Below are 13,826 nucleotides of genomic sequence, written 5' to 3' on the forward strand. Positions count from 1 at the left end.
GACCTTATTATACATTAATGTAAGCATCAAATTAATAAAGAAGAAACTTTTAAAACCAGATAAGAAAATTCTTAAATCTGTACTTTCATACAATTTGTTAGCTGTTTGCGAAAAATTAAATTTGGATTATATTGTAATGTGAAATAAATGACACATGTCTAAAGAATTTTTTTTTAATTAAATCAGAAAATACAGGTAAAATTTATCTCTGGATGCGGAACTTTTCAAAGCTAAAAGCGCTAGAATATACTGACATATTTAAACACCCCCAAATTTAAAATTTCTAGAAAAATATGAAATTAAGAGAAAAGTGGAAAAATGTAAGCCAAAAATATGATATGGGGTTATTATTCTTAGAATAGCAAATGAGTATATAATAGCATAATGCATAACAGCATTCTGCAAATGTATTAAAGATTAATATTATGAATAAAGAGCAACAAAGACGTACCTGCTGAGAATACCCCCGAAATGTTGGATTTACAGTTTTAATTCCTTGAAACAGATTAGTAGGCACAACAAATCCTGGCCTGAAGAAGAAAACAGTTTTAGGAAGAAATCTGTGATTTTTAGTTTTTATTTTAGAAATGAGCAATCAGGGACTTCCCTGATGGTCCAGTGGTTGAAAATCCACCTTCCAATGCAGGGGACACAGGTTTGATCCCTGGTCAGGGAACTAAGATCCCACATGCCGTGGGGCAACTAAGCCCACGCTCCAAAACTAAGGAGCCCACGTGCCACAACTAAAGAGCCCGCATGCCGCAACTACACAGCCCAAGTGCTCTGGAGCCCATGCAACACAACTAAAGAGCCTGTGTGGTACAACTACTGAGCCTGCACACTCTGGAGCCTGCGTGTCACAACTAGAGAGAAGCCCGCGTGAGCAATAAAGACCTGACACAGCCAAAAATAAATAATAATAATAATAAAAAGAAACGAACAATCAAAAATTCAAAGAGTTAAACTGCAAAGTATTTGTGTTTCAAAAAATCATTCAAGAGCTTCCCTGGTGGCGCAGTGGTTGAGAGTCCGCCTGCCGATGCAGGGGACACGGGTTCGTGCCCTGGTCTGGGAAGATCCCACATGCCACGGAGCGGCTAAGCCCGTGAGTCATGGCTGCTGAGCCTACGCGTCCAGAGCCTGTGCTCCGCAATGGGAGAGGCCACAACAGTGAGAGGCCCGCGTACCGCAAAAAAAAAATAAAAAGAATCATACAAAATTGCCCAATACTGGGACTTCCCTGGTGGTCCAGTGGCTGAGACTCCGCACTCGCAATGCAGGGGACCCAGGTTTGATCCCTGGTCAGGGAACTAGATCCCACATGCCGCAACTAAGAACCGGCACAGCCAAATAAACAAATAAAATAAATAAATATTTTTTTTAAAAAGAGTGCGTGTGTGGTGGTGGTGGGACGAATTGGGAGATTGGGGTTGACATATATACACTAATATGTATAAAATAGATAACTAATAAGAACCTGCTGTATAAAAAAATAAAATGAAATTTAAAAATACAGGGACTTCCCTGGTGGCGCAGTGGTTAAATCTGCCTGTCAATACAGGGGACACGGGTTTGAGCCCTGGTCCGGGAAGATCCCACATGCTGCGGAGCAACTAAGCCCGTGCGCCACAACTACTGAGCCTGCGCTCTACAGCCCACGAGCCACAACTACTGATGTCCGCGTGCCTAGAGCCTGTGCTCCGCAACAAGAGGAGCCACCACAACGAGAAGCCAGTGCACCGCAACGAAGAGTAGCCCCTGCTCACCACAACGAGAGAAAGCCCGCGCACAGCAATGAAGACCCAACATAGCCAAAAATAAATAAATTGATGAATTAATTTTTAAAAAAAGAAAAAAAGATTGCCCCTTCGTTTAAAAAAGAAAACAGTGAGGGAAAAAAAAGACAACAAAAGCAAACAAAAAAATTGCCTAGTATTATGCTTCACAGGTTCATCAAAATAGCTTATTTTTTATATTTAAGCTACGTAATTTATTGTTCTCCCCCCTAATGAAATGATTATGCTCTACTATATGATTTTTCAAAAAATACTTCTAATTACTTAAAATAATATTTTAATTACTTAAAATTCCTGGGATAAGTATATCTAGTACACTATCTAAATAAAAATTTTAAACCAGCCATCAAATACTCATGAAAACAAAAATGAAAAGTAAACCAGATGCAAGATTTAATCACTTAAAATTCTGTACTATAACACTTCTGAAGTTTAGTAAACTTCCAAGAATATTAAGTTTATAGTTGCAGGGCAAAGAAGCTTAAACATAGCAGTTAAGGGTTAGTTCTAGCTATGCAGTAAGGAACTTAGAAACGTTAGAACCCTTGGCAGCAACGGGTAATACCCAATAGGGATAAATGACGAGAGAATTCTGTCTCTTGAATATTAGAAATGTGAATGATATATAACTTCACATCCCAAAATAATTCATTAAAACAATCTTTTCCTAGCACACTGAAATGACAGTAATAACAAATTTTTAACTCAAGAGATACTCTTTAGTAGGGAGTCAAATACCTCAAAGAAAACTGAAGCACTTAAGAATATAAGTACATGAAAGCTTTGGTGATTGTTTTCTTAGAAGAAAGGCTGGGCAGTTCTTAGGAACCATTAAATGCAACTTTCTGAATAGTTCTAATACAAAATATTACAGCAAACAATTATTTTTCTAATGCTACACTTAGAATAAATAAAGATAAGCAGAAAAATAAACATTCATATATGCCTCTAGGGTCTGATTTTAGCACTGTGAGAATGCCTACTCCTGAATTAAAAATCAAAAGTGTCAGTAACAGCAGCTTTAACAGTTCAACATTTTATCTCCAGTCCAGATATTTCATTTGGATGTTCATTTTCAAATATAACATGCCCCAAACTGAATGTCTCAAATCTCCTTTTTACAGCTCTATAAATGCACCTGCAAATGTTTAATATTTATGATATTCATTTAAAAATATAATAATGAAAATAAACATATTAAGTACATACCTGCTTTTATGCCACAGCTCTGTCATCAGTTTGAGATAACTTTTACAAATAGCTGGTTTCTTATCTGTTCGGGCTAGTCCTCCACAATCAAGAAAAAACTGTGTCAAAGGTGGGCTAGTTTAAAAAAAAAAAGGTTAAAAAAAAAAAAGTTAGAGTGCAGTCACAGCTTAATACTGATTGACTTCTAGTCATTCAATGAATTGACAGCACATAGAGCCCTGTATCTGTTACTTCTTTGCTCCCTTTTACAGCTTCACATTCTTTCCTTCATTATCTTGCTCAACCCATCAAATCAGATTTGACCCACCACATCAGAGTCCTCAATGCTGCCAAATCCAGTAAACACCTTTCATTTCCCCCTCAGTAGCATCTGTCACAGGTGGTTCACCCATTTCTCTTGACCAATGTAATGCACTTTTTTACTTTTCTTCTTGACCTCTCTGGTAACTCTTTTCCCTCTTTATTGTTTTTTCTGCTCTTACCAGGTATATAACTATCAGGGTTCCTCAACTTTTCATCTCTTCCCTGGGTGATCGTCTGCAGAGCATTCCATACTGCACCTACCTACTTTACAGGACTATAATTAAAAAAAAAAAACTAATTGCTTTATTAGAGACTTTCCACCTACAGAAAAATATAAAATATTTTCCTAGGACCTCTGAACTAAAAGTGATTTGAGGAATTAATTAGTTTAAGCTCCTTGTTTTCTAGATGTAAAAACAAATAACTTCCTCAAAGACATACAACCACCTAGGGTCTGAGCCAGGACCAGCAGTCTTAGGAAACTACAGGCACGATCAAAGCAACCCCATTGGGACAACAATGGATTATGTCCCAACTCAGTTTCTTACCTACTCTACCTTAAGAGTTACTCAACAAGAAAGAGGAAATAACTTTTTCAGGAATATTTACACATTTAGGCTTTAGTTAATCCAGATAATTTTTTAAGTGGGGGCATTTCAGAAAAGGGGGGGAGGCAGCACTATGTGTTGAGAGGGGTGAGGGAAGAGGTACAGCAAGGATTTAATGGGATCCTGTTGGCTAGGGGAATTGAATATAATTGTCACCTCTTTCCCATATTACTATTAATGTATATTTCTTTCTTTTCTCTTCTCACTCCTTTCTTCTCAGTGTACTATACAGCAGCACGGTTTTCTGCTCCAAGAGTAACTCTATTATTCTTTATTCATAATTTTATTTTATTTATTTATTTTTGGCTACACTAGGTCTTTGTTGCTGTGCGCGGGCTTTCTCTCGTTGCAGTGAGTGGGGGCTACACTTTGTTGCAGTGTGCGGGCTTCTCATTGCAGTGGCTTCTCTTGTTGCGGAGCACAGGCTCTAGGCTCGCAGGCTTCAGTAGCTGCGGCACGTGCGCAGGCTCAGTAGTTGTAGCTCGTGGGCTCTGGAGCATAGGCTCAGTAGTTGTGGCGCACAGACTCAGTAGTTGTGGCGCGCGGGCTTAGTTGCTCCGTGGCATGTGGGATCTTCCCAGACCAGGGATCAAACCCGTGTCCCCTGCCTTGGCAGGCGGATTCCTAACCACTGCACCAGCAGGGAAGTCCTCCAAGAGTAACTTTAAAAAACTATACTAACAAAATTAATTTATCTACTTACCAATTGGAAAGAGCCTGCAAAGCTGCATTCATATAACAAGTATTTCCAATATTTTTCAAACCTGTAAGACCTATTAGGAAAAATTATAAGTTATGTTATCATTCAATAATGCAATGACTCAATTTTATGAGTGTTCGCTGAATATGTAACTAGGTAATTATTATGGTTCCCAAACTATGTTAAGGAAATACAAAATACATTATAGAAATACAAACAGCAACTTGAATAACCAAAGAGGTCAGACTTACACCAAAGTGTTAATTTTCAGAAAATTATTTAAATATATCCTTAAAGGGTTAAGATTCCCTTACATCAACTATAAAACAGAAAAGTCTGTACTAAACTATACAGATAGTTTATACTAAGAACTGTGGGCTTTAGTAAAGTGATGCAAGAGAAAAGAAGCATCAAAGTTGTCCGTTTGCTTTTTCACAGATACAATTTTACTAGGTCAAATTTCAGAACTTTTTTTAAAATACAATTACTTTATTGATTTATTACAATCAAATACTGCCAACTAGCATTACTTCCACTCATGCATCATTAAAAACAAAAGGATATTTCCTTGGTATTTTCAAATGATGCATAATACAATAAATAAACAAAAAAAGGTAGAACTTAAAAATGCACCCTGATTAATTATGTAAACTGATAATTTTTTTTAAAAAGCATAACCGATAATCTGATTCCTAGAAATTTTTTTTGTAATTATCTTCTGATCATCTCTAGATTTCGAAATATTCACATGATACAATTTCCTAAAGAAATGGACAGTAGCATACAAAGGAGTGTTATACAGGAGAATTATTTTACCTCTTGCCTTAAGTTCATCTTCTTCTTCCACTTCTATGTCCAGATCATCAAATACAGCAACCAGAGGAGTTTTTAACGTTGTGTTACTGGGTATTTTAAAATCCTGGATAACAGAAAAGATAGCAGGCTTGAACAAATCCTTAGGTCAAAATTTTTTTTTAATTTGTTCGCAGCTTATCTGTAGACTTCAACAATCTCTCCTGATACTTGTTACTAAAGTTATTTTGCATCCTTTTATGCATATGAAATAGTTTTAAATATTTTTTAAAATTCCAATATTAATTCCTGAGAATTGGATTAACTCAAGAGGTTGCAACTGGTGACTTGGTCAAATGCTAGTCCACACTGTTTTAAAAAAAAAGGACAAAAACCGAAACAAAAGCAAAACTTTGAGCTAATATTTTAAAAATTGAGTGAGCTCATATAAAAATCAAATTCTGCAAGTTCTCTTCTAATAGCAGAAGATCAAAGTACACTGAACCCATTTAGCAACCATCAGTGGGAGGAGGAAACTGAACAGCAGAATGTACTTAGCACGTGCTCTCCAACTTATTACAGCCTATTTCTCTTCTTCAAGGCATGCATATATGCACTTACACCCACCCACTTTATACATTTACTTTACCTTCCTGGCATCTGTAGATACTAGATAGTTGGGTAGGCCCCATATTCTCACTTTGGTGTATTGAAATACAGAGAAGTAGAGCAGCTTTAAAAAAAAATCATTCAAAATCTTACCTCCTACAAAACTGTTTGAAAAATCTTAATGACATTTGAATGGTTTCCAATACTGTTATTCTATAATTAATGTTCTGATGAACTGGGTTCAAACAGCCTGTAAATTTTATACTGCTAAAAAAAATCTGTACAAATAACTTTCTTTTTCTTCTGAGTAATTTCTTCAACAATGGGATCATCAGGAAGTTGTATGAAATTAAATTCATGCCTTTTATGTGTTATAAATATAACTCACCAGAAAATTATTTACAAGCTATCAGAAAAGTATCAGTATACTTATTCAACCAGATTCAGCATTCACTAAGAGTTTGCAATCATAATCTATTTGGGCAGAAATGGCAGATAGCTGTTTTCACTTACTTTTCTTTAGTCAGTGATGATTATTTTCTCGATGTGTTTTAATTTGTATTTCTTCTTTGTGAACTATCTGTACTTATTCTTTAGATTATTATAAATTGTTATCAGTTCCTCATGTGATTAAACTTTTAATTATCACATTTTTGTTAATAGTGTTAGAGGGTTCAGGTAAACTTATTTTCAAACTACCATGGCATTCAAAAGAAAACCAAAAAACACGTTTTTGAATGATAAATAGGTATCAGTAGGAGAAACAGTAATGATGGTAATTTATAAACTAGAGTTATTCAACTATGAAACTAGAAATGCAACAAGTATACCTTGTCTAAAATCTAGTCACTTGAAGTTATATAACGTGTGAGGCAAGCAAATTTACTATCACAAATATCTACCATCAGAATGTGATACAAAGATACAACACAAAATATCTTAAGAATTGGTATCAAAGAACACAATTATAGAAATACAATGTGATTTCTATAGCACAGAAGGAAAAAACTCACTGATGTGTTAATTAAACCATACAGACCAAATGATGATAGGACGCCAACTATTCTTATTTTTTTCATTTCTTTTCCTATTTTTTCTTTTTTTTTTTTTTTTGGCCACGCCGCGCGGCAGGCAGGATCTTAGTTCCCCAACTAGGGATCGAACCCGTGCGCCCTACAGCGGAAGCGCGGAGTCTTACCCACTGGAGGGCCAGGGAAGTCCCTCCCTTTCCTATTTTTTATATGACTAGAAAAGTCTCAATATTAAGTGACCAATCTTTGCAAGCTTACCCATCTTTTGTAACCAAACACTGATGTTAAGCTTTAATGTATTCTATCTGGTTTTCAATAAATTAGTAAAATGTTTACAGTAATATACATTGGGGTGAAGCAGGGAGGGAAATGAGGAAAAGAGAGCTGAATTAGGGCCTATCAAAGAAGGCCCATCACCTCTCCTAGAATCAGACTGGCTAGAAAAAGAAACATTATTTAAACCAGCTGTTTTTTTAAGTTTTTAAAACACATCAGATGCTTTTCCATCTTCAGACAGGTGTGGGCTTCAATTTCACTCTAATCCATCACTCTATAAAAGAACAAAGGCCAGCTTCGGTGTTTCATTTGAGGAAAGGAGGCACATTATGGAAATTTTTTAAAGTACAGGTGAAGTAGGGCTCTTTTAGATTTCAGCTACATGACAAATTCTGAAATTATTACCTGAAAATATTTGATATTTTAATTACACAGATTTAGATTATTACCTGGACACTATTTTCTTGTGTTTGGTGAAGTGGTTTTACATGAGGTAATGAAGGCTGAGTTCCTAATTTTCTATCCAAAAATACTTCTTTGCTGCAAGCATAACACCATACTCGAAGAGTGGTAAGGTTCACAGTTAAATAATGCTTTGTCTCCTGTATAATTTCATGGGAGAGAGGGAAGAAGAGTCAAAATTATAGTTGAAAACCTTTCAAAAGATCATAGAAGATAAACTGCTGGCCTTTGATGAATAACAATATACTCAAAAGAGAAAATTTAAACTGGAGCACCAAAAAACCATTTTTTAGATAAATTAGATAAATAGATAAATAGATAAATCTAAGCCTACTCCAAAAGTTATTCTATTGTCATTTTTCACCACTATTCATTATAAAGATAAACACAAGAGTTATTATAAGACTCTGCTTTGCGGTTAGCAAGTAATTATAATACAAGAAAACTGACAATAGCACAGTTAACTGTTCCAGGAGATCAGAATGGCAAAAGAATATAAATGACATGAATCAAAGCACAAAACAGCTCAAGCGATAGTGAATATGATCTTGGATATACGAAACTCCAGCCTTTCTCAACTAGAGTTCTGCAAGAGAATAATGCCCTATAGACAATGATCTGAGTAACTATTTTCTCAATTCTCCCAAGAATGGTACAGAGTACCACCATTCTAGATGCACCAAAGAGAAGTAAATTAACTATGTACCATGATGCCTGAGAGCCTTAATTAATTCTCTTGAAGAACCCTGGTTGAGAACAGTTAATGCTGTAGAGATAAATATGAACAAGACAGTTCATTCTCAAGAAAATGTATAGTTTAGAATGGGAGCTCTATCTAATCTGTAAAAGAAGCATGCCAGAATTACACACAAGCACCAAACAACCAGGGTGACGTAGAAACGGGACTCCAGTAAGGAGGATGTAGAGAAAAAGGTATATGAGTTGAGACTTGAAGTCAGTCAGGCCCTGTCATAGCCTAGGCTTCTATTCTTGACTTCAACTTCCATATCCTACTAATATCTTCAGCTACCACCTCCATACATCTGGAGGTACATTTCTTAAATCACTACTCTCTTAATTACAACCTCTTTCTAATACTGATCTTAGCAATTCCCCTCCCCACCTTTTTATAAGCTAAGATTTAACACGTTTATTAAAAAAAAAAGAAAAACGGACAAAATTTTGAATTACAACTTAATGTTGTATTTGCTTTCCCTTTCCTTCAGGCTCTCTTTAAAAAACGTCTTGCATGAAATTTTTCTACATACATACCTGAGAATGTATGGTGCTATGATCTATTTGTGATTCACCACAGCCAACATATGAACATCTATTCTATAAATAATTATATAAAAAGGAAAATTAGGTATTTTATAACATGTAAGTTTACAATAATAGCATTACAATTACATTTACAATGAAGTTCTGATCACATGGTTTAACGGAAAGATTAAATGACTTCCCAAGTCAGTTATTTTAACCAAAAGGTACTAGGCACAAAAGAATATAACTGGAATATTTATAAGCTAAAAGATATGTCTCCGCTAATAAAAGGTGAGGGTAAAATATTTTAGTGATTTACCAAACTCTGCGAAAAGCACTGTAAATTAAAGCCCAAAGTTTAAAGTTTAATTTTTATAATCGATAATGATCTTCTTAAAGTATGTTCATTTATGAAGTCCTCTAAGTGTCAAAAAAAATCTTCTAGTTAACCTTATTCAGATATAAATTTTTATATCAAACTTTTGAGAAGAAACATACACATACCTCCAGGCACGCCCAAAGGTTTGGTCCTCTGACTTTACAATCCTGACAAGAACCCTATGAAAGGAAAATCACACAGGCAACATTACCGTTACATAAATACAGCCAAATATATACATTCACTAATATCATATATAAAAAATTTGGATTCATGAACATAGAATATTGTAGTAATCTACAGAAAACACATATCTGGGAGAAAAATGAATATGATCTTTTAAAGGATTTTTTAAAGGAAGAAAAAAAGCCCTCTTTCTTACATGAGATTTTTGTATTAAATCTTCTTTAGTTATTTCACCAACTGAATCCAAATGCGGACAATGACCTCGAAAAGCTGACATTTTGTTAGAAATGTTTTCCTGTTTCTCAAGGCTTTCCAAATGAGGTAATACCTACAGAAAAATTGACCAGAAAAGTCAATTTTAAAAGTGCTAATATATTAAAAATTATTAAAAGATAAAACAAGAAGCATACATGTTTATAAGTTTGCCCTACAAAAGTGTATATTTTCAAATACATCTAGGGTACTTTCACAATTGAAGTTAATTTCAACACTGGAAGTTTCTCTACTAATAAATAATCATTTTATTAAAATTGATACCTATGAGTCAATGTAAGTTTGTTTCTCCATTACTTTTGCTGCTTTTTCCCCTTTCTCCCATTTCATTTTTTAAAGGTAAATAAAAGGGAAAAAACGTCAGGTTATTCAATTTAAGTATTTTTACCCCTTCTTATTTTTCGTTTAAAAAGATTAACCCTTAGGCTAGAATTGGAATTGAAAAGAAAAAGAATTCAAATGGAAACCTTCATTTTCACACTAGCAATAGCCCACTGATGATATAAATGAAATAGTTTGGTATCCTAGCAATAAACCAGCATAGTCAATTCACATCAGAGTATCTCAACCCTGGCACCACTGACACTTCAGGCCAGATAATTCTCTCTTGTGGAGGGTTGTCCTGTACATTGTAAGATATTTAGCAACATTCCTTCTTCTACCCACTAGATACCAGAACACCCTCACTACTACCACTCTGAGCTTCGACAACCAATGTCATTAGACAGTGTAAAATTATGTCCTCTGGGGACAAAGTCATCCCAGGTTGAGAACCACATTATCATATGATCCTTCCAACAACACCGAGATAGGCACCATTATTATCTTCATCTGCATATAAGGCTAATAAGAGAAGAAAACCTAACTGAGTTCGCATTGTTAACATAGGATTCAAACTAGGATTTGAATCCACCTATATATCTCATGGGTAAGAGCCAAGGACTCTAAAGTCAAATAGACCTGAAGATTCCAGTAAGTGCTGAATGCCGTACTCCTACCGTAAGGGTTAAATGAGGTAGTACATGTCACGTGTGTAGCACATACTACACATACACATAAAACTTTATTAGGCACTCTGCATCATCCCTTGAGGTTTTTTTATATGACCAGTAAAGGTCTCAGACCTCCCTCCCCTATGAGAAAACCAGTTTAAGACTGAGGTAGTTTCCCAAATCAATAATAATTTTCCTAATATTCTTCAGGAGTTTCCTCAATTCCATTAAAGTAAACAGAAGGCAAAGTATTTTGCAATCCCAGTGAACTTAATTTCCTCCAAGACATCACAATGTACTGTAATGTCACTAAATTTTATCTACCTCTACTTTAAATCTTATGAATCATAGAGCAAACTTATACACTGCATTCAATGCCCAGATTATCTTATGAATGGTTTAAGTGAGTGATTTCCAAGTAAACATCTCAAGTCTAACTCAGTAAGGATTTCTAGGTCGTCTTTGGACTGCACATTCTACCCATCTATCTATCTATCTATCGCTGTGTTGGGTCTTTGTTGCTGCACACAGGCTTTCTCTAGTTGCAGAGAGTGGGGGCTCTCTTCGTTGCGGTGCGCAAACTTCTCAATGCAGTGGCTTCTCTTATTGTGGAGTACGGGCTGTAGGCACGTGGGCTTCAATAGTTGCAGCACAGGGGCTCAGGAGTTGTGGCTCGTGGGCTCTAGAGCACAAGCTCAGTAGCTATGGCGCACGGGCTTAGTTGCTCTGCAGCATGTGGGATCTTCCCAGACCAGGGATCGAACCCGTGTCCCCTGCACTAGCAGGCGGATTGTTAACCACTGCACCACCAGGGGAAGTCCCGGATTGTACATTCTTAATAACAGGGCATTTTATGAACTTTCATTCATCTTTGGGGTTTGAGAAAATTATTTGGGAAAAAGTTAAGAAACTTTCTAGGAAAGAATAAACAGTTATACATGTGCTGAAATATTAACACATTAGAAAACACATTAAATAAAAAGCTTCTATCAAATCAAATCAAATGATAAGTCCAATATTATACTGCAACTTACAAAATACAACAGGAATAAGGCTGGGGTTGATATTGAATAAGTCATTATTTATAAATACCACATTACTACGTAATATTACATAAGCCATGCTCCTGACTTTCAGAGCATGAAGTTAAACTTAAAATAATTAATATTTTCCATTTTTTATTTATATATGGAGGAGGGTTTCCCACCCACCTCTCACTTCCTTTTGTAATTAGATACCTTTTCCCTCTTACCCAAATACTCCCACTTGCAACCATAATGGAGTGACATGGACCAGATTTACCCTCTCAAATAAGTAAGAAACCAGACCAAAAAATATAAAATAATGGTTTTCAGACACAGACACTGGATAACAGGTACTGCAGGACACTGATCCATAAGAAGATAAAAACAAGGTGACTACCCCAACTTACTGCCTGGAGAGAATTTCCTTCTAGGCCACAGTACAGGTAGAAGAAAACCCAAACAGATTTTGGTGATCTCTCTAAGTTGAAGAGACAGAGTTGAAAATTCAGGGAGGCCAAGATGAGTAACAGACAGTAAAGAACTGAATAGAGAGAAGTGAACTCTGGAGATTCGTAAAGGGCTACCATTATGTTTTCAACCAGTACTGATGAGCATGTGCCTGTGATTAAACTACCCTAAGAAGGGGAAAGAACTATTGGAAAGAAGCAGGTAGAACAATTCTCAAAGCCAACCCAGGTCTGTCTGTGTTTCCACCAGAGTTGAAAGATTTCATAATACAGAAGGAATAAAATAGCATACTCAGAAGGGTATCACCTTAGTATTGGGAAAAAATTATCCCTAGAAGAAAGACTACTTTGGTTCTGCCTTCAAAAAGTTCAAAAGAGAGCATTACAGGGTCAAACTGTTCCCAAGAAATTTAACTGTGCCTCAGAAAAAAAAAAGAACATTTAAAGGAATGAAAACAACCAGCACCTGACAAGGTAAAAATCAAATGTCTGGCATCCAATCAAAAACTATAAGATATACAGGGGCTTCCCTGGCAGCACAGAGGTTAACAATCTGCCTGCCAGTGCAGGGGACACAGGTTCGAGCCCTGGTCTGGGAAGATCCCACATGCCGTGGAGCAACTAAGACCATGCGTCACAACTACTGAGCCTGTGCTCTAGAGCCTGCAAGCCACAACTACTGAGCCCACGTGCCACAACTTCTGAAGCCCACACACCTAGAGCCCGTGCTCCACAACAAGAGAAGCCACCACAATGAGAAGCCAGTGCACCACAACAAAGAGTAGTCCCTGCTTGCCACAACTAGAGAAAGCCCACGCACAGCAACAAAGACCCAATGCAGCCAAAAATAAACAAATTAATTAATTAATTTAAAAAAATTATAAGATAGGGCTTCCCTGGTGATGCAGTGGTTGAGAGTCCGCCTGCCGATGCAGGGGACACGGGTTCGTGCCCCGGTCCGGGAAGATCCCACGTGCCGCGGAGCGTCTGGGCCCATCAGCCATGGCCGCTGAGCCTGCGCGTCTGGAGCCTGTGCTCCGCAAGGGGAGAGGCCACAGCAGTGAGAGGCCCGCATACCGCAAAAACAAAACAAAAAAAATTATAAGATATACAATGAAGGAAAATCTGACCCTCAGTGGGGAAGAAAAACTAAGGGACCCAGACATAAGACAGATGATAGAATAAAGGATACAAATGATAAGGAGAGACATGAAAGATAGGAAAAAAAAGAAAGACCCAAATCAAGTATTTAGATGTTAAAAAAAAAAAATTTGAGGTGAAAAATACAATGGATGAGATTAAGAGTAGATAAGACAAGGCAAAAGAATAATGAACTTGAAGACACAGCAAAAGAAACTATGAAACACAAAGATGGAGAAACTTAAACAAGAGCATCACTCAGCTAGATGGAAAAGTCTGAACAGGATGAAAACTAAAAAACCTACAAATTGAAGC

At 36.4% G+C, this 13,826-nt stretch overlaps 1 protein-coding gene across 8 annotated transcripts in view; it reads right to left on the bottom strand.

Moving 5' to 3' along the window:
- The window catches only part of USP33 (ubiquitin specific peptidase 33), an 88,679-nt gene that overhangs the window by 33,202 nt on the left and 41,651 nt on the right, over window positions 1–13,826 (bottom strand). For all 8 annotated transcript variants that reach the window (XR_003434318.1, XR_003434320.1, XR_003434319.1 and 5 more), the window contains 8 exons: window positions 9,811–9,942; window positions 9,554–9,607; window positions 9,059–9,121; window positions 7,774–7,926; window positions 5,433–5,535; window positions 4,620–4,689; window positions 3,006–3,119; window positions 452–530 (listed from right to left, as the gene is read on the bottom strand). Coding sequence is in view for 5 of the 8 variants with exons in the window: in XM_027114112.1 (XP_026969913.1) it covers window positions 452–530; window positions 3,006–3,119; window positions 4,620–4,689; window positions 5,433–5,535; window positions 7,774–7,926; window positions 9,059–9,121; window positions 9,554–9,607; window positions 9,811–9,942 (768 nt within the window). In the remaining 3 variants the exon portion in view is untranslated. The remainder of the gene's footprint in view (window positions 1–451; window positions 531–3,005; window positions 3,120–4,619; window positions 4,690–5,432; window positions 5,536–7,773; window positions 7,927–9,058; window positions 9,122–9,553; window positions 9,608–9,810; window positions 9,943–13,826) is intronic.

Source organism: Aethalodelphis obliquidens, unplaced genomic scaffold (genome assembly GCF_003676395.1).
Source record: "Aethalodelphis obliquidens isolate GAN/ISIS:26980383/991018 unplaced genomic scaffold, ASM367639v1 scaffold13, whole genome shotgun sequence".
Classification (NCBI taxonomy): domain Eukaryota; kingdom Metazoa; phylum Chordata; class Mammalia; order Artiodactyla; family Delphinidae; genus Aethalodelphis; species Aethalodelphis obliquidens.